This window comes from Crocodylus siamensis, chromosome 4 (assembly GCF_052110815.1).
Source record: "Crocodylus siamensis isolate JL-2025a chromosome 4, ASM5211081v1, whole genome shotgun sequence".
In the NCBI taxonomy this organism is placed as follows: Eukaryota; Metazoa; Chordata; order Crocodylia; family Crocodylidae; genus Crocodylus; species Crocodylus siamensis.
This window is the reverse complement of record NC_143398.1, coordinates 44,642,256-44,669,429: the sequence shown is the minus strand read 5'-3', so window position 1 is coordinate 44,669,429 and position 27,174 is coordinate 44,642,256. Positions and strand designations below refer to the sequence as shown.

The 27,174-nt window shown below is 41.7% G+C and overlaps 1 protein-coding gene across 3 annotated transcripts in view; it reads right to left on the bottom strand.

Annotated features, from left to right (window-relative positions):
* TSPAN12 (tetraspanin 12) overlaps positions 1–27,174 on the bottom strand; it is a 70,931-nt gene that overhangs the window by 32,409 nt on the left and 11,348 nt on the right. For 2 of the 3 annotated variants that reach the window (XM_090042209.1, XM_090042210.1), the window contains 2 exons: positions 10,949–11,031; positions 10,049–10,184 (listed from right to left, as the gene is read on the bottom strand). In XM_090042209.1, the coding sequence (XP_089898335.1) occupies positions 10,049–10,184; positions 10,949–11,031 (219 nt within the window). Of the gene's footprint in view, positions 1–8,679; positions 8,735–10,048; positions 10,185–10,948; positions 11,032–27,174 lie in introns of those variants that run through there. The other variant, XM_090042212.1, reaches the window with a different exon arrangement.

The window sequence follows — 27,174 nt, the reverse complement described above, 5'->3', positions numbered from 1 at the left end:
AACGCAGAATTAAAGAAAAGCTCCTTGCATTCAAGTGGAAGGTGGCAAGGGTCCTTAATCCCTGAGGGATTTCATACCAATTTTGGGCCAGCCCTTGAGAAATCTCCATCTTCTGCACAGAGAAATGTTGCCCTTTGAAGAGGCCAGGCAATGTTAAAAGACCAAGTTAACACTGCTTTTCACTGTTCACTCCTTTACTTGAAGGAAATGCACTGGCCAGAAGACTAAAATAATCTTTCCTTGGCCCAATGCTAATACAAAAACATCTGAATGTTATTAGAGAGGGAATGATTTTTGTGGGTGGCATCATTTATTGGAAGAACTATATAGTTGGAAGGAATAGAGACAAAATTTCATGGAGGAAGTATTCTCCCTTAGGTCTTGCTGAACATTATTAGCTTATACACCCCTCTAAAAACATTCACCTTCAAGTTAAGTCAAATATAGAAAATACTAGCACAAAAGGAAAGGTTTTCAGAAAGTTAGCAGAACAGACAGTAGAGAGTTATAGTGAAAAAATTGCAAATATTTAAGAAAAAAATAGTATAAGAAAAAAGAAACCTAAAAAGCACAACCTATTAAAAGCAATATAGCTATCTCCCAAATAACCTGTATTTTAAAGAGAGTCATGAATTTAAATTCAGGTAGTTTTTTTTCTTAAAACACTGTTCTATAGCACTTACAAATACTTCAATCCATTTATCAAAAGACAGGCAAATAAGCTTTGAGAATCATTACAGCCAAAATATACTAAGCATCAGCAATCACAAATAATTTTAAGGTTTTAAAAGTCCAGAGTATACCTTTTAAAAGCCATTTGCAAAACTGCATGCTCTTTTTTCCCCCAGCTACATCATGAGTTTTAATAAACAAGCTGATGAAAGGAATGGGATCAGAAATTGAGGTATTCCAGTCTCTGTCCTGTCTAACTAATCTCTACAGACCTCATGCTAAGTATCTCAGTCAGTTGTTTATTTTTTCTCTTTCACTGGTTGGTTGCTTAATAATAAGAAAATTCTTATAGTTAGTAAATTACAAAATTCCAAGGCCAAATATTTGTACAAGGTAATGGAGCAGCTTCGATTTTGTTAATACTGCACTTTGGTCACAACGGATATCCATATAACCACAGCAATACCTGCTGCCACAAACACTCTTATTTCTAAGCTGTCTCTGCCACAAACTCATGCTGGCAAGAGCAATGACTTGCTGCAGAGAGACGAGCATTGCCATAGTTTTCCACAACTAGAATTCTATGGAAAACAAGATTTCCTTCCAGAAACCCACACCTGGACTTAAATAGACTTCTTGCACTGTAATAAAGAGTCAGATACAATTCTCTTTGACAGCCTTCCCCACTGACTTAAATGGAAGTGCATGGATGTAAAAGAACCTGCCCCAAAATAAAAGACATGATACATTAGTTCAAACTCAGGCCACGTTTGTCTGAGCATGAGCATATTTTCTCTTATGCTACTGAGAAATACTAATCCTTTGACTTTCTCTAATATTATAGAACATTTCACTGCATCTGTACAACAGAACTTAGTTTAACAATGCTTGAAGTCATTCATGGCTGAATTCAATTATTTAACCAACTTGGTCTGGCTGGTGGATAAGGGCAAAACAAATTATAACCTGTTGTACAATTCAGCAGTAATTAAGTAAAACCCACGTCATTACACACAGTTATTTTGGCCGTGTACAGAGGATCTTACAATATTTATATGCCAAACAATATTTATTTTCCTGCCAGTTTTGTGATGAAAGTTCTCAGTAAGGGGATTTGCCCTATCAACTATCAAATATATATTTCCCACAGCTTTCCTTTTAATGAAAAGGAGTACAGGGAATATTTAATCCTGTTCTGTTTGAATGCTGTCATTAGGGAAAAACTCGCTTATCAAGCAGAATTTGAAATTAAAACATTTTTTTTTAATTTAAAACCAGGATACATTTTTTTAGTAAGATCTTCATTAACCATCCATGTCAAGTGACACTTTACTCTTATTGTTGTAACAAGATAAGAAATTTCAGGAAACTAGCACAGCCTTAGGACAATTCTCAGATGATTTGTGCATGCCCATCTTTTTCTGTAAATGAGCAATGTGAACAATTTTGCCTTAAAAAAATCCAAAATGTGTGTGGCCTCAATCCAACAGCACAGCAGGACTTGACTGCATTTAAAATATAAGATAAAGAACACTTTTTTTAGATAATGAATATGAAAAACACATTTGGATATAAAGAGCATTCAAAATGTACCTATATGCATTTACAAATGTGTGGAAATAAAGCTAGAATTAAAATGCATAAGGTAGGTAACTCAATGGTTTGAATTACCATAAACAGAGCATAATCTAAAAGACTGGGAATTATGGGTTCTCTTCAATTATAAAACCAAAAAAAACATCACAATAAACTTTAAAGGCAGATATTCAAAGGCATAATAGACAGACAGTCAAACTAACAATCAAAGAGATGTAGGAAAGTAGCTATCCTTTGTACCTTAGAAATTCACCCCCTAAGTACAAGTTTAGGTGATCTACTTTAATCATACACTTTTGAAAACACTGACCCTAATATTCATCAATGCACAGAAAATGTTAGTTTTCAAGAAAAAATGTGGATAAAATCTAATAATGTTGATGGCCCAGTATTTATATAAATCCTATTACTGCAGTAGACCTTAAAGACCTCCATTAGGGGAGAAATTATTTCCATTTTACTGCTGTAGATTTCAGCCACAAAGAGACATTAAACGCCAGGCCAAATTGTTCCATAGGCACCTACAACAGACTAGGTTCCATAAATGCCAAAAAGCAATGCAGATGGTCATGCTCCATAAGCCACAAAACTTAGGAGGTATGACTTGAGGTAGCCCCTCTATTTACCTAGGCTTCTAGTGCACCTTTACACGTACCTGACACCTGCTCCAACATGTGCTAATTTGCACACATCAGAGCAGACTCAACTGAGTCTGCTGAAGCATGCTAATTATCACCTTCCAGTAGTCTCAGCATTATGTGTATTCAGCATCCTGCCCTTTAGTTAAAGCACTATGGGTGCTTTAATGAGAATGGCTCAGGAGAGCTGCTCTAATTAAAGTGCCCCCTAACCCCCATCCTGAAGCACATGTAAAGATGTCCCAAGACTTGGACTTCTGAGCATGTTCAAGATCAGTTTTGCAATGCAGACCGATGCTGAAGCATCAAGTTCAATTAAAAAAAGCAGTGGCAATGGCCCACCTTTAGCACAATAATCTACAGCTGGGGCACTCATTCAAACATGGAAAACATGAGTCACAGGTTCTCTTCAGCCTGAGAGAATTCAAATCTGCATCTCCCACTCCCCCAGAAACCCCTAACCACCAGGCTATATAATAGGCTGTGTGGGAACAACATTCAACCCACTCTTGAAACTGGGAAACCAAGAATGCAAGAGAAGAACCAAAAGAGAATGTCACTCTGTAGCTAGGTGATATGTAGCTCAGAGGGTCAAGTCTGTTCCCTGGACTATCTGTACATTTTAAAATTTGACAGTCATTGGTTAGTAAAACAGAAACAAAGCTGGCAGTAAGTTGTGCAAAAGGTAACTGGATCCTAAATGAAGGGAGAAAACGAACATGCATTCCAACTTAGGGAAAGGCGCACAGACACAGTACTAGTTTTAGTATTTCCTTTTAGCTACCCCTAGGCATCTCCAGGTTTTCTGGGTTGTCCTTTAGAGCATCTACTTCCCACCATTCTCTATATGCAGAGCCTAAGTGCTGAACTTTCCCTGTCTGAATTGCTCTGAGTCTCCTTATGGATTCTACAGGGTAGGGTTCTCCAACTTCTAAGTGACCAATGGCTGCATGCTTCACAGCCTGCACCAGCAGGGGCCATACGCTGCAGGGGCAGCATGAGACACTGGGTCATATACCATGCAGAAGCCCCCAGGCTACACCAAGCACATGGGCACTTAGCTTCACCCTCAGCTCCCTGGCCACAGGCTCTCTCCACTGCACCACACTGCATAGGCATTCGGAGCTGTGGGCTCCCAACACACTGTGTTGCCCCCTGGGGAAAGGGCTGTATGTGGAAGCTGTAGGAGGGAAATCCAGAGTAGTCTGATGCTGCAGCCTTTAGTAATGTGGGGAATGGCAGCCAGGTGGGGTACCCCTGTTGGTTATGTATGAGTTATGTATACATAACCTCAGTAACTAAATCTGACCAACTCAAACCACCCTCTTAAAGATGGGAAAAATAACACCCACAACATCCTTGCCTCTTGGACAAGAGGCTTAAATTAGTTAGCTAAGGTATTCCAGTTTAGACGTACATAGCTACATGAGCAACCTACATCTGTCCTAAGTGACTTGCCCAATGAAGGCACAAAGAAAGCTTAGCAGGGTAGAGATCAGAACCCAGATCTCCACATCCTCAGCTACTGCCCAACCCACTCACCCACCCTTTCACTCTATATAATGATTTTTAATAGCTGGTAAGCCAAAACTTCAATAAACCAGTGCGTCTGCTTCTGCTATGATATAATGTGATGAGAATGAAGTTATCTTCAGATAAGGACAGCAGAATTAATTGCCCCAAATCATCAAAAGTCAGTTAGCATATCAGTGACAACAGGGTCATAAAAAAATAGCAGTACCAAAAAGTGTGTTTGTCAGCAAGATAATCCTATCAGTAACCTATAATACTGTTAAATATAATTTAGCCAAACAACAGGAAATAGAATCTAAATTTAAAAACAGACAACAGGAAAGCAAGACTTCCTTGTTCTGGAATATGTATTCCCAGCACTGAAAAATAATATAGGAAATGATTTACATGGTTAATATTAATGGAGAGCCCTTCTGTGTTCTGTGTGTCAAAGAATTAAAAAAGGTGTTTTTATAATACATAAACACTGTGCCTTTAATAGTATCTAAGATAGTATTATCTTGTGTTATAAAGAGTTAAATGTATTTAATTAAATTTGCCCATTAAGCTTTTTTTTTTTTTTTTTTTTTTACTTACAAACCTCTATAATTTATTCAGGCAATTTTTTTTCCACTGTATATCCTATCTGAGGGAAGTTTTCTAGGCACAAAGTATCGTTAGAAGAAAGCTAATGGAAGTAAAGACATCTAAATGCACTTTATGCCTTTGAAAAACCCTGTCACTGTAGATTATATGGAAGAGACATAAAAGATTATCATTTACGTTAGAAATACAAAAGCAATTTTTTGTTTGTTTTACCTGAGCAATTATATTAGAAGACGACCTGTAAGTCTGAAAGATGAAAACCCTGGAAGACCCTTGTGCATTACACATGACCTAATATATTGATGTTCCTTTCATGAATTTATTACTGTAATAAATGGAGCATTTTAAAGAAAAAATTCATGGTTTATAAGCAATTTTTTGCCTAAATAAGGCAACAGTAAAATTCAGACCTAAATCATTAAACATTAATTTCTTTTCACCATGCATTACATTTTATCCTATATAGTATATTAAACAAGAGTGCCAATCCCAGAAAAGGGAAGAATGTCCCAAATTCCCAGGATGTCAATAAAAGTTAAAGCAACTCTGGATCCCTCAGGATTCTGACCCTAAACTGCTATTATTACCATTTCTCTTTCTGCCTGTTTCTTATATTCACACTCTTACCGAGATTCACAACTCTATAATTTTATTCATTCTCAAACATTTTAGACTCTGGCTAGAAGATAACAAGCAATGCAACATGATTGTACTTGTACTTTTAAATTACAAGTTGACTTACTCAGTTAACAGATTTGTTATATCTGTTTATTTTTAATTAAAAGCTAAGTTTATACGATAAGAGGTAGATTTTTCATATTAACATTTCCACTGCAAGACTAGTGCTGTTAAGCTACCCTACTTTTGGAGCTAAGAGTTATGCCTGCTTCATAACATCAGCAGCAAATAAACCAAGCTGAAATTTTATGGTCTTGTCTCAATGCTTAGTGACAAACAGTCTAGATTGCAATACCCACCCACTGGCAATCACAGCTGGCAACCTCTGAAGAAATTCTCAGAAAAGTGCAAAAAAAAAGTCTGTGTCACCTAAATAATTCACTTTCACTGTAGGATTTTTGTCATTAGTGATGCTGAGCAGGAAAATTCACATTATAGTTGCTCTTAATGCACATGAAGTCTTTGTTATTTGAAAAAAACAAAAAAACAAAAAAAAAACTGCATCTGTCAGTCCCAGATCTACAAGAAACCTCAGAACCTGAGTTTCAAAGAGCCACACAGCATTTTGACAAGGTACTGACATTATACTTTTACAGGTTTAAATGATTAGAAACTGGTCTCAACCTGTAACAGAACAGAAGTTTGGTACACACAGACTGGTTTAAAAATTGTGGAACCTGGTCCAAGACAGGCAGTCTAAATGTCCTCCCGCCATCCCCCTCAAGGACAAATGTGTGTTCTGTTTGTGACCGAGTTAAAGGAAAGCCATGTACCTTAGATTGATTCTGCCTTGGGCTTTTTGAATGTCTGTATCAAGCCTTTCTGTACATATATAAAGCAGAGATTGCTATATCTCTCTCTCTCTCTCTACAAATGCAAACTTTATTTTCAGCCATATAGGAGCTTTCACAGTTTAGATCACTGTCAACTGACCATTTGTAGGCAATAGAAAATGATAAATATCTTCTTGTGATTACATTTTGTTGCTATTAAGCAGGGTAAACATGTCAGTTTAGTTTACATCTACATTGCACATTAAGCTGAAAGCTGTAAAGAATTTTTACCACAACGTAAAATTTCAAAAACAAAATTAGCGCGATGATGGTTTACTGCAAAAAGCCTATAGCGGTACAAATTTTCTAACGATAGCATGACCGGCTTTTAATTAAAAAAGTTTAAAGTACTCAATTATATTAATGAATTCATGTTTTTAGTGCCTGTGTTTTAAGATTTTATGGTTTTATCAGGCTTTACCAAAACTTTCAATTGAAATGTTTCCTGACAACTTTAGATTTGCATCCCACATTTTTGTCTTTAAATCATGTTAGCTGTTTATATATCAAGGAAAAATAAAAGCATGATTGAGGAGGCTGTTAATGTTCTACGCCAAGTTTCTGTCCTTATCTTTTGGTTCATCTGGTCTTACAAAAGCTCTTTCTGTTCATCCATCACTTTTCTGACTAGTTTGATGAATGAAGTATTGACTCATGCCTGCACATCTCTGCAGTACAGCAGGATTCTACTTATTTAACAATTAGTCAAAGAGGGTGGCATACTTAGGAAGATATGATTTATTTTTTGCTTATCAGTTTATTTAGCAAGAACCAGTTCTCAGGCTCCTGAGAGTGAAATATTGCAAGTTAAGCTTTAGGAATGTCTTGTTTTGATTTAATGTAATTTGACTGCTTAAAACACATTAAATAAATTTATTTCCAGATTATGTTCAAAGCTATAAACCATCTCTTCTCTTTCAGTGGCATTCTAAATAATCCAAGAAAAAAGACCTGATACAGTTTTAATAATTTTACTATTTTTAATTAAGTTTTTAAAAAATGTAAATCAATTTCAAAATTGAAGACCAATAAGAATATTAAGATATAATACAAAGCATCATAATGTATTCCCTGATTTTTTTATTTTAGTGCAATAGCTGTGGTTCTTTTTCCCTCTTCATGTAATAAAAATGTTTTATAAAAAAAAATATGGTCACAGCTCTGGGTAAAAGCCTCACTAACAATATCTAAGGGTTTCAGAATATATTTAATCATATTTTAATAGCTTTTCTATTTAAAGAAAATAAAAATAATTTGCAAAATATTTTTATGTTTTAAAAAATAACCTAATAACAACAACTAATGCTTGTGAGAAAAATACAAAGATTGGGTAAGTAATATTACAAAGAAATTATACAGTCAGGCACTATAGAATCATTATCTTTAACAATGTGTTTTTAAACCTGCTCCCATTTGCTTTAAACGGTGCAAAATCAAGTCCTAAAAAATATATTACTATTACTAGTAGATATTAGTGTTAAAATGAGAGAATTTCCCCAAAGTATACAACTGTGAACAACATTCGTCATACTGAGATTTTAAGAAATAGTTCAGAGGGCAAATACTATTTACCACTCCTACAATTAGCAAAACATTATGGTATTATGGAGCTTTCAATGGAAATATTAAACAAAGCAGCTCTCTCAAACAGGCAAGGGTTATAGGGGCTGTGTCTCAGAGGGCTGTGACTATATTGCATAGATTTATAATATTTTTCCATTAAATCAGTAGTGTAACTGAACGAGGGCTTCATTCCTGAGCACCAACTTAGGGGGGAATCGACTTTGAGGGGCATCAAAGTGGAGCCTCCTGCTGCCTCAAGTCTTTACCACAGCAGAAACAGCCCTGTACTACCTGGCTGGTGGAGCTGGGTACATGGACAGCCAGGGCAGGTAAAACAACCCTTCACTCTCTTTCCTCCCTCCTCCAGGGTGCAAGAGAGTTTTGCTTAAGACATGAAACTCATTAGTTATGCCTCTACATTAAAGAGAGAGAAGAAATTGATATTAGGTACAGCTCATATATCCTTCTACCTTTTTTCTCCCTAGTTTGTATAAAAATTGTAAGTCCCAAGTTTTATAGAGTTATATTAGAAAAAATCCATGCATGCAGTGCAGTGCAGCAGTAGAAATTTGCAAGGGTACCTGATATGTCCTGGTATTGAGAAACAGCAGGATCCCAGCTTCATCACTCCATAGATATTCCTTCAGCTAAAGGATTTCATTTGTGTTTTTACTTTCATCAAAATTACAGTGATAAGTACAGGTCCAAAAAAATACTGCACCTCAGTTCAGTATTTTCAGCAAGGTACTAAACACCAGATTTAAAAAAAAAATCATGGATTTCACTAAGCATTAAATATCTATACATATTTTAAAACATAAGTTTCTTGCGCAAGATTATCTAGTGACATCAACCTCAAAGTGTTTTAACATCCACAGGAAGAAGGAAGTTGGCAACCTGAAACTGGTTTTTAAATTACCTACAACCAAGTACCACTGCAGACACAAGTAACATATTTCATTTCATGATGTATAAATTGAGTTTTGAAGCCCAATTTTTAAATTCAACCTCTTAAAATTCAAACTCAACTTATACACTGTATCATTGTCCCCTGCAAGCGGCACTGGACTCTGCACGGGGCTAGTGCAGCCCAGACAGCACTGCTTGTAGGGGATGGTGCAAGACCAGCCAAGCACCAAGCCCAGCACCACTCGTAGGGGATGGGACAAGGACAGGGCCGAGCTCAGTGCTCAGCTGGTGTGGCCCAGGCAGCACCACTTACAGGGGATGGGGCCACACCACCCAAGCCTGGCCCTGTCCCCTGCAAGCAGCACTGTGGCATGTGTCCACCCCCCGGGTGCCTAGCCCACAGTGAGGGCACACAGGGGCCTGTATAAGTCGACCCCATATTTCTAATCCAAACAGTTAGGTCAACTTATACACTGGATCTACAAAATCCTTAATTTTTTGGATCAGAAAAATGGGGTTGGCTTATACAATATGTCAACCTACACACTGTGAAATTTAGTAAAATAATTTAGCTCTCCAGCTGCCTCAATGCACTCCCAAATCAGCTGGTTATGTTATTTGTCCCTACAATTGACTGCAGGTGGAAGAAAAAAGAACCCAGGGTTAATTAACAAGTTAGTAAGTAGAAGTCAAAGCAATAATCTTATGATTTGTTTCAAATCACAACTACCCATGCCCCTGCACTGATTAGCACCAGGTTTCTTCTCCCTGAATCATTCCTATGCTACTAACAACATTTTTGCAAATGACATAGCTTATCTTTCAAACATAAGCTAATGCATTCTGCACAATAAACTCTTCCCTACAGTGTGTTTTTCAATTATAATAGTATATTATATAATAACATTAATATCATAACTCAACCAGAAAAAAGTTACACAGATATGGTGCGTATCAAAGCCAATGATTATTAACACTTTTCTTCTGAGTTTAAATAAGGCAGAAGTTAACTGGGTTTGAAGGTTAATGAATAAAACATACCCATACAAGAAGCAATAGGTTTCTTTTCACTGTGCCACAGTACCCTAACATCCCCACGATGATAAGGAAGCAACAGACTGCAATCATGACTGGATGGACCACGGGAAAATATGTCAGAATGACAGCTTCCTCCACCCTAAAACAGACAAAAACCAGTAACAAAGAACTGCACTGTAAACACAGAAACTACAAATAGAATATTAACACTGCAGTCTGTAATGAAAATGTTTATTAGTTGTCACGTTGTTTAAAATGTCATACCAGTTTTTGATCACAGAAATTAATTATGCTGTGTTTGAAAATCACAGATTTCCTGAACGTTATGGAAGGTTGAATACTTACAATGTACATGCTTTTTGCTCTGCATTTGTACAGTATCCAGCACAACGGTCCATGACTAGGACACCTGATGCTACAGTAATAAAACTAAAGATAATGCTTGCATCTCTAAATTTAATAGAAAGTATTCAAAATACGCTGTAGAGTAATACACCAGCAGGGTTAGTCAGGGACCTAGCTTTTCGAAGAGACAGATTTTCATGGGTCTCCTGGGAAGCAGGAGCACCCCATGAAACCAAATGGTAAGCCACAGAATTCATCCCCCAGCCCTCCCCCAACCTGCATTCCTGGAGTAGGAAGCCAAAATCCATCATTGACAATAAAAAAAAAAAAGGCAGAGAGAACAAAAGTGGGCAGGACAAGGCAAAAATTAAATTTGTTCTCTGATTTCAGGAACTATACAAATAATCATAAAATATCCCTTTTAATAAAAATAATTAGAATGACTTCAAAGGATTGCTTCTCCATAGAAAGCTTAATTAGGAAACCAGATACTTTGGATAAACTATGCACAGCAGCATCATTCAGCTACATATATATCAGCTTTAAAGATAGATTTACCTTGTTTCCGCAGTTAAAGTGAGAACATTGTTCAGGTAGTCCCTCATCCAAGCAGACACACCCAACACACTAATGGACATCAACTAAAAAAAAAAAAAAGCGCTGTTGTTTATCAAGCATCTAAAAAAATTAAATACAGGATTAATCAGTCATCACCAATACTGGTTGCAAAGATAATCATTTATCAGAACAAAATACTCAAGTTGTGCTCACGTGCTGAAGTTGGGTTTTTGCCTAAGTATTTAGGGAAGCATAATTATCATCCCTCTGCCGGTTCAGTTATTTGATGCCTAGAAGGTCTAATGTTTGCTTTCCCACCTGCATAGCAATGGACACTAATAATGGTTGAATCCATAAAACTATACACACTGGGGAGTGAAGAGCTTTGGAGGAGATTTACCTCTGCTTCTAACATCAGTAATTACTGTGGAGATCCCAACAGAACTCTGCTGGTTACTATAAATCACATGTGCAGAACCAGTAAAGGACAATCCAAGACCCAGCTCACCTAAGACAGACACGGGTGTTAGAATAAGGCGTCACCTTACTCTAATATAGTACAGTGGTCTAATGACTAAAGTACACAAGCACAGTTGTCTGGTGATTAAATTCAGAAGAACTGGGTTCAGTTCCGCACTCTTACACAGACAATATGTCCTTGGGCATGCCACATGCTCATTTCCCAATCTGTAAAACAAAGTAACACTACTTTCTTTGTCTATTTAGACTGTATGGAACAGTCTCACACAGGAGCTAATCAAGGCAACAGTAAGATGCCTAAATCAAGGAAAGAGGAAAGAGTTCAGACACAAACTTTTGTTTAGCATTCTTTATTGATTAGTTTAGGCATTCCCTTAAACACATATACGCAGTGTTAGCTGTTGTATATCCCTTTTCTGGGCATGTAATTCTCGCCTTACATTCCTTAGGGCAGGGGTGGGCAATTATTTCAGAGCAAGGGAGGGCAACTTAATGAGTTTTGGTGAGCTGTCAAAGGCCACATAGGCAGTCCTGCACCTTGACAGTTACCCTACCCCCTTGTTACCATTTTAGGACTGGAAGTCCCACCCCCAATCCCTGACCTTTGTCCCTTTCCTTGCTCCCCCAAAAATACTCCTTTTGGGAGTGGAGGGTTGATATCTTAGAACCAGAAAAAAAACCAAATCATACACTAGAAGTAAAGCACCTACTATAACATATTTTAACTGCATTACAAAAAATATTTTTGTCATGATTTATGTTTGAGTAGTGTATATAGAGGTGACTGCATAATAACTCAAAAATAAATTCTTAGTTTTATATATTGAAGGGCAGGGTATGGTGGGGGGTATGGGGATGTGTGTGCGCGCCCGTATGGTGGAGTAGGGGGTGGTAGGATGTGGGGGTATGGCAATGTGGGGGGGGCACAGGGTATATTGGCGGGTTGTGTATATTTGGGGAGTTGTGGAGGCAGGGTATAGGTGTGAGGGAGGGTGAAGGAGTGTTGGGACCCCCTACATGCCCCCATGTCACAGCAGCAACATGCGGGGTGCTCAGAGTGTAGTCGCCCAAAGGGCTGCAGCTCCGGCCAGCACTGCACATCACAGCAAGAGGCACAATCTCTGCCGGGCTGTCTCTACCGCCGGGGCTCCCTGCCATTCACACACAGCCCCTGTGCTCACACAGCACAGGAGGGAAGCCCCATGTGCTGGAGCCTGCTACCTTCCCTTCCGGGGCTGCACAGCACAGTAGGGATGCCTCAGGCACTAGAGCCAGCTGCCTTCCCTGCCAGGGCTGCACTGCAGGGGAGGGAAGCCCCAGGCGCCTTCCCTCGGGGGGGGGCCGGCAGGGAAAGCAGCCAGCTCCAGTACCTGAGCAGTGGCAGCAGCAGCAGCACAGGGCTGCTTACCATAAGGCAAGTGGGGGGGGTCCCCATATCCCTCACACCAACACGCTGCTCCCCCCCACCGAGTTCCACGCTGCCACCAGCCCCAGCCCCATGCTCCTGCCACCTGCAGACCCGCACCCACCACTTCCCTACCTGCTGCCCAGAGCCAGCAGGAGACCGGGGGCTGCGTGCTGGTTGGCTGGGCTGTTCCACCCACAAGGGTGGGAGCAAGACAATAGGATGTGTCGGGGCTCTGCGTACATGTGGACACTTTGCTCCCACACTCGTGGGTGGAACGGCTGGGTGGGGCACAATTTGTTGGTGGGTGCCACAAGCCGGATGAAAGTGCTTGGTGGGCCAGATCCAGCCGGCAAGCCATATTTTGCCCATCCCTGCTTCAGGGTCATAAGCATCTAATTCACAGTTGTAAATTCCACTCCAAGAGCCAGGTGCCCACAAAGCATGGTAGACATTAAGCGTGGTCACACTAGAGACCCTTTGTGTATCTGAATCTACACTTCTTAGATCACAGACTACAACTTCTGCATGTAGAGCACAGGGCAGAGTGGCACTTTACGGACGAACTCATTCAGAATACCATACTGCAAAAAACTGTTCCGCCTGCTGGCAGCTTCTCAAAACTCAATTCTAGATTTATCCACTTCTGGTTTCCTCCACCTTGGTTCAGAGACACAGCAACAAACATACCAATGGCGCTCCTAAGTACTGCATCTAAACCAAAGATTCTCAACCAACGTGCCATGGCACCTTAGGGTGCTTTGAAATTCTTTCATGTGGGCCACAGTGTGCCATACAAAGTTACCACTGTTAGGTGTGTAAGCATGATTCACAAGATAAACCCAGAAATTTAAAAAAGAAATCTTTAGTGTTAAACATTCTGACCTGTTGGGTCTTTTTGAGTTCTTTGCAACAGAAGAATTGCTCTATTGTTTTTCTGTAGTGAAAAACATAGTGAAAACTGAAAACTGGCATTTTCCAAGGGGTGCCTTAACTCTAACAAGATTGAGAACCACTGATCTAAATGGCTCTAATTATTAACAACAGTACCTCTTTTGGAGGAGTCCCAGATTGTCCTGTACCTAGTTCAGTGCCAGCTACTGCCTTTATACGTGCCCTGATACTGCCCAAAAGCATATATGAGGAACTGTTTAACTAGTGCAAAATTAATGCATTACAACAACTCCTCTGTGTCCTTATCAAGTTCTTGGAATTCTTTGCCTTTGCCTGAAGCATGCTTATAGCAGGCTATTTCTGTCTTAAACATTTCATGATACATCCTAGTAGCTATTTCATCCCTCCTTTTCAAAATCATTGCACATAATAGAGAATGCAATCCTGGCTCTAAGCAGCATCAGCAGGAGCTTCAGGTATTCAATCTGCTATGTATATATTCTTAAAAGTCAGTACAACTGTGATACACAGCCTGCATATCTGTGTATCACTGCACATTTTCTTAAAGCTTCGTGGGATCTATTTTGGTTGGGGAAATAGCAACAAGATTTTCTTCTCCTCTGCCTTGACTGCTACTTTAGGAAGCTATCAGCAGTGTAAAGAGTACAGAAGATTTGGGTTTATTCCTCAGCCAAACTCCAGGAAGAGGAATCTTCCCTGGAAGGAAACAGTAGAAATATAACTTAGGTATTTACAAAAAGATGTAAGACTACTAAGCGCATGTCCCAAGCACTTCTGACATTCTGAATGACTCCCCTTCCTATGTCATGGTTAACAGTAAATTCAAATTATTTTAACACCTCCCCCACCACACCCACCTGGATAGATGTGACAGAATAATACAAGTGTTTATTGATGTTACAACTCAGTATTTCTACGGGAGGGAATTCACCCTACCATATTTACAGGGTTTATATAGATATTCAAATCTGGTGAAGCAAGCCATCAAATCTTCACTTCGCAACTCCCAGAAGAAGAGGTTAACAGGCATTACAGAGCAAACAGCAGCAGAAAGAAACTCCCATCTGCTGAAAATATTTTTCTTTGGTATTAGCTCAATGGCGAGCAGATCAAGAAGAATGTTAAGTATCAAGAACTGGGAAGGTATATTATTTTCTATAAAATGTGGACATGTATGCACTTGGGACTGAGAAGAATCTACCAGCTCTTTTTCCCTGTGACTTATGGTAACCTACACAACAACTTCTTCATCGCTATCATTAACCGGATTTGTAAGAGCAAACTACACACCAAAGGTTTCCTACTTCATTCTTACTTGTGTGAGCCAAATCATTCTCTCTACCTGCCTTCCTTTAACATATATATTTAAGGGCAAAAACAGCATATTTATTATATGTCACAAAAAAGGAATAATGCATTCTTCTTTTTAAAATATCAGACAGCTTTGAAAATGATGGTGCAGGCTCTATAATTTAGAATAAAATTACCTTTTTATGTTTCTTTTTCTGAAAATTATGAATTTGCTTATCTCCAGCCTTTTTTTGGAAGAAAGAAATTGGAGGACACTGACAATGTCAAGCCCAGAACTGTACTACCTCATTTCTACACATCCAAAAAGAATGCCTGATAAGTCAAAAGTAGAGGTGCAACGATACATCAGTCCGATATCAGATCAGCACAGATATAAAGAAAATTGACTCTGTCGGAAATCAGCTTTTTTGCCCGACACGGCTGATAATGTGGCTGCTAAATGCCCAATGAAGCGCAGCATGTAGGCAGCAAGTGAGCTACGTCCAGCTGGTAAGTCTGTTGTGGTGGAAGGAGGGAGGTGGGAGGGAGAGAAGGGGCATGGGGGAAATGCAGATCAAGGTCCCTGTGGTGAGGGAGGGAGTGGGGTTGGGCTGGGACAGGAGCAGGTGCCGCACAGCCAGGGCAGGGCATAGGACAGAGCCACAGCTCATCAGGAGGGTGTGGAAAGGGAGGGAGGGAGGTATGTACTCCAGGAGGGCATGGGGGGCATGTGCCCCCAGATCTGCAGGGGGCAGGGTGGGCTGCCCAGTGGAGGGCTGAGCCGGGATGCACTTAGGGCAGGGGGAGGTGGTGGTTCTAGGAGGGGGGTTGGGGGGCCTACAGTGAATTTTGGGGTGGCTGCAGCCCCCCCCATAACCTCCCTCCCAGGGCCACTGCTGCCTGCCCCAAGATCAGCTGGCCCAGCTCCTGCTGGGACGAGCCTGACACAGCCCTAGCCCCAGCTCACAGCAGCAGCCTGCCCTGCCACATGCACAGATCTTGAGGCACATGCCCCCCATGCCCTCCTGGGGTGCACAAAGTAGCAGGAGCCACACCCCAGCACCCCCAGATAAGCCACAGCTCCAACCCCTACCCGCCCTGGATAGGCGGCGCCTACCCTAGCCCCACTCCCTCCCTCACCGCAGGGGCCATCATCTTCCCCCCCACTCCCCTTCCACCACAAAAGATTTATCAGCCCAACACTGCTCTTTAAGCTGCTGGGCTGCATAACAGAAATCAGATTGGTATTGGCCGATATGCCTCCTTAAAAATCGACTATCGGTATCGACCCAAAAAAATCTCAGTGTACCCCTAGTCAAAAGGAGACACTCCAACAGTTATGGTGCTCCCAATTTCATTTTTTTTTTTAATTCCCTATAAAGGAAAAGAAAGGCAGCTAATAAATGAGATTTTGTGTGCATGTGTGCACCTTCGACTTTTTGACTCTAGGAAAATATATCATCCCATAGAGTGCTTACAGTGTAATTTGTTCTTTTCAACACTGCTGGGCTTCCTCAGTCCCCAGCTGAAATCAGATTTATCACCACCAAAACCTGAACCAGATCTTCAGCTGAGCACCAGTGGAATTGCACTAACGTACAGGAGATAAGCACCTAGCCCTACATGTTCAAAAGCCAGCTTAAACATGAAATAGAAGTCACCCAAAAATTCTTGGGACACCTCAAGCCCTTAAGAAAAACACCAGGAGAAACATCTTAGCAATTTCATGAAAGCCTATGTTTAAGAAGATGTGGGTCATGATTAGCTTATTTGGTTTAGTTTTAGTTCCTCCTCTCCTACCCAGTTTTGTGGAAGAAGGCCAAAAGGAGGTCTCAGAAATTGGCAGTTTCTCCCAAATGTTTGTGTTAATAATTTAGCATGGAAATTCTAGCCAGCCAGAAAGCCACACCAGACAATCAAATAGAGTTTGGGTATGAAAGGATATAATTTAGCACAAAATAAAATGCATCAGAAATAATTCCATGGCATTAGCACTGGCATCAGTACATCAGTAAGTTTATATCCAAAATTTGTCTGAAGATACCCATTCTCTATGCTGTAAACATAATGTGACAGTAAACAGTTCAGCATTTTTATTCGTTACAGATGGCTGCACAAGTTACTACTAGCTTCATTTTAAACCATCACAGTATATTATATAGTCACCAACATTAAATGAAAAGTTTATAAAATTTCCTAGCATCACATATTCTTTATTAAATATTTTTACCCTTCTGAATAGATCATAATGAAAACAGCATTTATAATCTTCATCAAAATAAATGCCTAAAATCACATTGTGATTAAATTTTCAAACTAATGTTGGGAGTTCAGTTGCATTTTAATGGCTTTCAAACAATTAAGAAAGATGACTTCCAACAATGTACTCTGATAATTCAGTAGAGCCAGGCATTTCAACATATAGTTTAAATGAACTTTGAGGAGTTTTTTATATAAACTGAATATTACACAAGCTAAATTAAATTATTAAAATCTATTTTAATCATTAGGCATGTCCTGCACAAAGCCTCTGCTTCCTGTGATGTCATAAAGACTATGGCTAATTTGGAAAAATCTGATGCATTGGGTTAAGTCATATTCATGCATTTCTCTACCCGAGGGAGGAGACCTAAATCCTATAACTAAGGCTGCATATGTTTCTATTCTTGAAACTTGTTTTCATTCACTCATAAGTTCCTAAAATTTGAGGACATAAAGTTTGCCATGCTCAGACCACTAAATAAGAGCTATGAACACTTTGAAAGTTTGAGCAAAAACCTGTATGAGAAGTATATCAAAGTATGAGAAATAGGTGGAAGTATAAGAATATATGAGAAATATAACCCAAACCTGAAAGGAAAGAAAATCAAAAGAAACGGTAGTAAAAAAAAAAGTCACATGCAATGCTGATGCCCTTACTAAGGCTGTGTAACAACTTCCTCCACAAACTTCTAATATCAATGGGATTACTTACACAGTAAGGAGACAGTCATCCTGTGTGAGGTATCAGAATCACACTTTTAGTACAGAAAAAAACTTGGCTGAAAAGTGCTTGAAAGTGTTCCCATGAAAACTGAGTTGGGTTTGATTAACAGTAATCTAGTTAAAAAACCACTGCAAATGAACACATACAACACTTGCATAGGTTCGTACCAAGAAGCTACACTGAGGATCTCAGTTACACTCCTTAACCACACCCACTGCACCAGGTCTGTTTCTTATTTTTCTGAATTACTTATGGAAAAATTCCAAATATTTCAGGGAACAGGAACAATACTCCTCCATTGCCTAACAATAACCCATAGCCTAAGGGCATGTCTACCCTATACAGGCTAAATGAGTGGTGCGGGGCCAGTTCATGACCCTGCTATGGCCCACGGACCCCTTTCCCTTCACTTTCCTCCTCTCCCTTTCTCAGCATAACTGATCTGGCAGCTACTCTGGCCAATCTGGGACCGGCACTGCACGCAGCATAGATCCCATAGTGGCTGCAACAGGCACCAAATTCAGTGCAGTCAGGTGGGAATGGCAGCCATGTTGCATGTAATGGCCACCCCAATCATACTGTGCCACATGCTCTGGGACACATGCCACACACAGCACCTGCTCCAGCCAGTCTGGGGCCTATGCTGCATGTGATGCTCACAGGTGCCACAGGCAGCACAGGTCCCAGACCAGCTGGAGCAACAGCTGAATCAGGTATCCTGGGGTTGGAGATGCAGGGGGGGCCTGTGGACCAGATCTAGCCCACAGACCAGCCCCACATCAAGGGCACATGCTGTGCCCCCTCTGGATCCGATGAGATCCAGGGGCAGCACCCGGAGCCAGGTGGCAACGTTCCACAGGCCAGGCCATATGTTTGACACCCCTGGTCTACACTGCAACTTTAGCCTACGTTCCTTTACCTGGTTTTGTCCAAATCCAAACACATGGGCTTATTTAAGTTTTAAGCCAATACTTCTTGGACAGTAAGGAGTACCAGTTAATACCTAAGTTGGGCTTTATCACACACAGGGACTTGGAATTGCACCTGAAATGCTGACAGTTCTGCTATCTTCTTTGGTAATCACTCACAGTTGAGGATGATTTTTTTCCATGATCGTCTTATCTGTGCATCCAAAGATGGCTGATGAAGCTTATCCAGCTTAGAGACTCTACTGAAGCTCAGATGTGTGTTTCCATGTGGGGTGGGTGGTGCTGGACTTTTGATTTGGTCTGCAACATGCAGTTTCTGCCACTCCCGCCTTTCCACCTTCTGTTGTTGTTGTAAAGTTTTAAAGTACTGAGATCCCTGCAGCAGTCTTCCTTCATTTGGAGCGGTCCTGGGTGATAGTATCCATGAGTTGACATCGAAGTTGCATTTTTTTAAGTTGGCTTTAAAGATGTCCCTAAAGTTCTTTCTCTGCCCTCCTCTTGAGTGTACACCTTGGTTAAGCTGGGAGAATAAAACTTAAAACTTGCTTCGAGAGTCTGGAGTCAGAAATCCAGATGACATGGACGCTCAACAAAGTTGATGCTGGATGACCGTTGCCTCAATACTAGTGGTGGCTGCTTTCAGGAGGACTCTAACATTGGTGTATCTTTCTTCCCACTGGATTCAGAGGATCTTCCACAGGCAGCATTCATGACACCTCTCCAACAACTTTATGTGTCTCCTGTACATTGTCCAGGTTTCAGCTCCATACAGCAAGGTGGACATCATGACTGTTTGATAAACCCTGAGCTTGGTTTCAGATCTGACATTGTGATCTTCAAACAGCTGTTTCTTCAGGCATCCAGAGGACTTGCACATTTGACGCAATGTTGGATTTCTTCGATGTCAGCCTTCTGCAAGAGACAGCTTCTGAGATACAAGAACTACTCAATGTTCTCCAGAGTCTCACTGTGGATCTGGATTACTGAAGCTGGAGACTGTTAATTAGGAACTTTTTGGTAGAGAAACTTAGTCTTCTGAGTGTTAAGCGATAGTCCTATTTTTTGTGTGCATCAGCAGAGATGTCAACAATGGCCCCAAGGTCTGCTTCCGAGTGAGCGCACACTACAGCATCATCAGCATACTGAAGCTCAATGATTGAGGTTGGTGTGGTCTTGGTTTTGGCTTGGAGTCAGCTGAGGTTAAACACCTTACCATCCATTCGATAGTTTAGCTCCACTCTGGCTGGAAGTGTGTAGGTGGTCAGATGTTGTATCACAGCAAGGAATATTGAGAAAAGTGTTGATGCAGCCTTGCTTAACCCCCATTTTAACCTCAAAGAGATCTGCGATAGATCCATTACTGAGAACTACTGCTTGCATACTGTCATGAAGCAGGGAGAGCATGACAACAAATTTTGGCAGGCGTCCATACTTCAGAAGGATCCTCCACGACACTTCTCAGCTGAGAGAGCTGAAAGTTTTTGTGAGGTCAAAGACAGCCATCTAGAGAGGCTTATGTTGTTCCTGGCACTTCTCCTGCAGCTGGTAAGCTATGAAGATTCGTGTCAGTTGGGCCTCTTGATGCCTTAACCCACACTGATATTCCGGGAGGACCTCTTCAGCAAGTGGAAGGAGACAGTTCAGGAGGGTTCGAGCAATGTGTAGTTTCAACAATTGGACTTGTCTCCCTTCTTGAAGTTTGTCACAATCATGGCATCCCTGCAGTCATCTGAGTTTTCCTCATCATTCCAAATCCTTAAGATGAGGGCAGGAAGCTGTGATGCGAGCACCTCTCACTCAGTTTGAAGATTTCCACGGGGATGCCATCCATTCCAGATGCCTTGTTCTTCATCTGCTTGATGGCTTTCCTCACTTCATCAAGGGTTGGATGGACTCCAAGATCATCTCTGACTGGGTGTTGCAGGCTGGAACTGAGAACACGCTCATCAACAGCAGAGTCTTGATTGAGAAGGTCTTCAAAATGTTCCTGCCTACGAGGAAAAGGTGGCTCCCTTTTCCTTGATCAAGTCTCCTCTATCCTTAGGTCTTGAGGATGTTTGTCCCCAAGTGCTTGGACAGTAGATGACTTTGTTAGCACTGAAGAAACTGCACATCACGGATGTCACCAAGATGTTGAATCTCCTTAGCCCTGTCTTCCTGATATTTTTTCTTCATATTGCAGGTCCTCCTTTGGACCTCTGTCTTAGCTTACTGGAGATTCAATTTCTTTTGCTTGGAGTTGGCATTGTTTTGCCAAGCAAAAAAGGCCTTGCACCTATGATCGATCAACTTTTCAATCTCCCAGTCACTCTTATTAAACACCTGTCTGGATGTTTCCTGGTAAGGAATCCAAGTGTCACTTCACAGGCCCTAATGATGGTGGCCTAGAGGGAACCTCACGTGCTGCTGACATTCTCCCGCTGTTGTTGACTGGAATTCACCAGTTTTTCCATTGAGGCACTAGTGGAAGAGGTGTTGCTTGCTTGGGTCCTTCAGTGTTGATCATCCATCAGCATTGCTTCTGCTGCAGCCATCATTTGGGAGCCAGGTTGAGTGACATAAACCGGCTGAGTCAGTGATCAGACCAGCAATCGTCAGTTCCTAGCATAGCTCAGGTAATGCGGACATCTTTGCAATCCCAGGCACAGTCACATAGTCAATCAGGTGCTGATACTTAGATTGTGGGTGTTGCCATGTCTTGTGTCTGTTTTTCTGGCAGAACAGGATATTTGTAATGGCGAGTCCACTTTCTGCACATTTGGTCAAGAAGAGGATGCTATCTGAGTTGAACTTTTCTACTCCTTCCTTGCTAATGTTTCCATTCCAGCAGTTAAGAGTCCCTTCCAACTCTGGTGCTGAAGTCACCAGGAAGAATAATTCTGTCTCCCTCTGGAATATCAGAAAGGCTTGGTCAAGACTGGCATAGAATTCCTCATTGGTTTCGTTGGTGGTGTCAAGAGTTGGGGCATATATGCTGATGACAGTGGCATACTGGCTTCCCACCAGTTTAGGATATAGAATCATGAGGTGTTCCTTAATTCTGATAGTAAACTCACTGAGTTGGTTTATAAGCTCATTCTTAATAGTAAAATCAACTCCATGAAGTCACTGTTTTCCTTCCTGTTTACCCTTCCAGAGGAAGAGCTATGCACCTCCATGTTCTCTGAGCTGCCCATCCACTCGCCACGTCTCACTCAGCGTAGCTACCTTGATGTTATGTCACCTGAAGTCTCAGACCATGATTGCAGTGTGGCACTCTCATTCCTGAAACCCTTTGGCAACCAGCTAATGGCAATTGTGAGGAGCAGGACTGTGAGGTCTGGAAGCTGCTCATCATGAGCTGCCATGAAGAGGGCAGTTACAAGGTTGTCTGGCACTTGGGTGAGACAGCAGTGAGTCAGCAGCCGTAACTGTGACTGAGCAACCCTCTTCAGGATCTGCTCTGCTCAACCCACATGAGACGGGGGCTAGAAAAGGTGCCCTAAGCATACTAATAAAGTATTTTGTATTTCTTCCTGAATGGATAACGACGCTCAATGGGATCACCCTTACTGCAGTTGAAAATACCAATGAAGATTCACAATCATTTTCAGGACCTGGAACATCAGAACCCTCATGGACAACCCTCTCCTACACCCTTCCCACAATTCCTCCAGAGAGAAAAACCCAAGTTCTGCAACAGACTGAAAAAGGATTTTACAGCATCTCAGCATAAAGAACAAGGGGATATGAAAGATACAGTGAGGACACCGAACACAGCTGTGGCTTTGCTGTAGAATGCTGATATACCTGCCACTCTATTCTGAATGCCAGCCACCCAAGTTAAACTATGCAACAGAGACAAAATGTTTTGTGGAGTTGGAGCTTAAGGCCAGATCGAATCTCTTATATGACTAATTCTCAATGTCGGTATTCACCATTTTTCCCGTAATAATCTCATGCTATGCCTACAGATGGAGTAACGGAGATCAGGAAAGTTAAAGCCAGAAAAAGATCAGACTTGCAGGTGCCTCTACTTACACAAAGCAATGCTTAAAAATGGGCACCTTGTACCAGAATGGTGAGCCCAAGCTACAGACTGAGGTACCTAGGATCCCTATGAAGTCAACAGAGGCACTCAAGATACCTGTGAAAAGTGATTCAGAGCACCTAGACACTGTAATGAAGTACCTCTTGGCCAGCTCAAAATGTAGGGGATATGAACTCCCTCCCCACCACTCCACAGGTTAATCCAGGGGTGGGCAACTATTTGGGCCAGAGGGCCACTTAAAGAGTTTTGGTGACCTGTTGCAGGCCGGAGGTGAGGGGCGAGATGCTGACCCAGCCCAGCACAGGTGGGGGGCAGACCCAGGCCCATGCTGCAGGGCAGGAGGTTGTGGGCAGTAATTGGTCTTTTCTAGTGCCAGTCTGTCCAGCCTGCACCCACCACTGGAGGCACTGAATGGAGTGGGCAGGCAGGTTCTCCATGGAGACTGGTGAAGACCCCTGTAGGCAAGGCTCACTCAGCCAGGCAGATAAGATGGGGCCACAGGTGGTCATGGAGCAGCATCCAGGAGCAAGATGGGCAGGTGAGACCAGGTTTGCGAGGCAGTGACAATGCAGGGCTGAAGCACAGATGCAATCTGCTCCCTGCACATCCCTGCCTTAGGAATCGGTGCTTGACGTGCGGGGAGTAGGTTGTGGCTATGCCCCAGGCCTTGGCCCTACACTGTCAGTGCCCCAAGATCCCAGTCCTGCCCACCCATCCCACTGTTAGACACTGCTCCCTGCCTACCCACAGCCCCATCTCATCTGCCATCTCCCTGGCCAAGCACGCCTTTCCTGCAGGGTCCCAAGCCAGTCTCCACAGAGATCCTACCTGCCAGTCCAGCACCCACAGTGATGGGTGCAGGGCAGACAGGCCAGGGTACCTGGGCAGCAGAGCTGGGTCCAATGGAAGTGCCGCCTCCATCCCACCCCACACCCAGCAGCAGCAGGACAGGTCACATGCACCATGGCTGGGCTGCCCCCTGTGACTGGGCCAGGCAGACAGAATTATATAAGTGTCAGAAGAAAATCTCTTGGCATGCCAGATCTGGCCCATAGGCTGTATTTTGTCCACCTCGGGTTAGTTGCTTGACTCAGGCTGATCATTAGGCAATTTCTGCAACTCAGAATTGAGCACACTGATGCTGCGGTAGCAACATCCATCCTATGTCTATGACTAAGAATTAGAACACTTGGAAGGTAGAAGACCTGGGTTCTAGGTCCTCCTTAGCTTGAAAGTATTCAAACCCATACCTCCCACTTCCCAAGAGAGCTGCCCAAATACCAGGCTATAAAGTTATCTGAATGAGGATGCCCTCCATTTCACACTCTGAGAAGCTAAGAACCTTCTTAGCTAATGGAACCAGCAGAAACGCAAACTTGAGCGAGCCTCATTCTGTGGTACAGTAAGGAGAATCCTAAGTGCCAGTACCAGCTGCCAGAGTAATTTCTATTTTTTTTTTAAATCAGGCAGCCTGGGCTTGCTGGCTAACAGAACCTCTATCAACCCCCAAGCCCCTACAGCAGGGCCATCAACATAAGGCCCAAGGACAGGATCCAGCTCACAGAACTGTTCCATCTGGTCCACCAGCAGCCAGCTAGCTACCAGAAGTTGAGGGGTGTGGCCAGTGGAGCATGCCCTGCTGCTGCAAAATCCAGGGTCCCTGGACCCTGATGGACATTGCTATCAGCACCAGTGGGACAAGTGAAGGCTGTGCAGATACAGCCCTTGCCTGCCCCACTGCCGTCTGCTACCCCCAACCCACACTGACACCCAATCCTCCCCACCTGCACTGTTGTCCACTCCCCACAACCCACTGCCACCCAACTCCCCAACCCGTGCCCCTGCCTGCTCCTGGACCCCCAATGCCACTCGCTTATGGAACTGTGTCAGTAGCCCTGGACTTGGACCAGGCACAGGTGTTTCTGGCTCCACATATCCAATCTGAAAGAAGCCCCTGTGGTTTGCATCCAGCCTGGGGCCCAGGGTGAGTCTGACACCCTTTGCCTATATGTTATTAGTAAAATACTTTAAAGTTGATATTACAGGCAGTCCTCAGACTTGCAACACAATTGGTTCCTGAAAACCGCATCTTAAGTCAAAACGTTGCAACTCGGAACCAATTTTCTCATAAGAAACAATGTTATAAATGGGGGATTGGTTCCTGAACCAAGGCCCAATAACTTATTTTCACCAAAAATACCCCAGAATTTTGTACTTGATCAATTATAGATGAGTAATATAGCTACATTAATGTATTTATATTGTAAATAGCAATCATACTAATTTGGAAGGACTTCTTTGAGGTGACTTTGCTGGACTTTTTGAAGGGCTCTTGGTTGGAATTTTTTAAAGGTTTTTGACTGGAGTTCTCTCAGGAGTCTTGGCTGCTTTCTTTAAAAAAGTGTCCAAGGAAGTTTGGATAGACGTTCCCCAAGGAGATGAGCAAAACAGCAAACTTGTCCGCTGGCATGGTGTCGCATCGGATCAAGCATTGTAAAGTCGAAACTGATGTCAGAACGTTGAAACAGGGTGTCAATTTATAAATGTTTTAAGTACGAAATGTTGTAACTCAAAATATATTAAGTTGAGGATTATGTGTACAGACAGAATGACTAAGAGAAAAATAAAGAGCCAGAAGACCCAGGAAAACACAATCTGACATAACATCATTTAGTTTCCCCATTTTCTTACCTTTAAGATGAGGTTATTGATAGTTGTGCACATCAGACAGCTCTGAAGGTTGATAGAAAAAAGTTGTACTTTTCTTCCAATATTACATCTCTGTAGAAATATTTAGCAATATGTGCCCCTACAACTTGGAGAAATAAAAAACTACCAAGGGGAAAAATGGTATTTTTCCTATAGCTAGCTAATGTCTACTGCCTTTCACAAAGCCCTGAGGCAATAAGAGCTTTTCAGTGTATAGCAAGAGGGAATGTATTGGGGCTGCAGAGTGCTTGGCCAAAACATTTTCTGTAAAAAGCGATGCTGATTTAAAAAGAAAATAACAGAAAGTACTCACAGGAGTAATGGACCTTTCAAACTCTTCTGGAGGTCATGGCTTAGTGGTCTAAACATCTGGTTTGAAATATTTACTCTCCCTGGAGCCATCAGGTCAAATCTAGTCAAAGTTGGTTCATGCCTTCATTCTCAAGGTGGATACACTGAGCTCTATGCAGCTATGCACTATGTGGATGTCAGGCTAGTAGTCATACTGGCAGTGCTTGCCTATATCAGAGGGGTCCCTCCCTCCAAAGTCACTGTAAATATTCCCACCGACACTGTTTGCAGAGGTTGATATGTCAGTTACTCACCAATGTACTTAAGTTATATAATACATAAGGACAACAGTTTTCAATATTTTTTTCATTTGTGGACCCCTAAAAATTTCAAATGGAAATGCAGACAAGCCTCTCTGAATTGCAAGTGTGGGTATTCACAAACTTTTGACTGATCATAGGCATCTTCCACAGAGCGTTTAGACAGTCTGCAAACTACAGGTTGAAAACCACTGCATAAAGGGATTCAAAATAAGAAATCCGATATAGGCATTTTTATTGTTGTTGCTGTTAGTTCTGTTTTCGATAAATACCTACATCTTCCTTTTCCAAACTGAGTACAGAAGGACCAACCTAGAACATCAAGGTGATAGAAACAGGAGAGAGACCTTCTCCCTTTATCTACTCTCTTCTATTTGATGGTCCCTTCCTCTCACCAGCTTCAACTTCCCCAACTGCTCCTGACCCTCTCCCAAAGAAACTAAGTTAATATAAATAAAAATGAATGCGATGTTTTTGAACCCACCTGTAGCACACTTGGATCCTCTTCCTCCACCTTTTATTGATGTGTTGTCTCTTTAGATTGCAGACACTTCCTACAGTCTATGATTGTTCAGACCCAATCAGAGCCCAAAAATGATTGTAGTAGTGCACAAAAGGCACAAATATTATCTAAATAATATTAAATAACTGATATAGCCTAAAGGTCCCAATTAAATCTTTGCCATTTATAACAACCTGAGCATATAGATGCTATAATACATTCCTAGCATTTTAAAATTCTTCTAGTCTCCTTAGTGATTTTCTGCTCTATGGGATGAACTCCATTAAATAATACTGAGTTCTTGTAAAAATGTGTGTTCCCTCCCTTCAGAGATAGGTGCTGAAAAAGTTATATTTAAAAAGTTATATT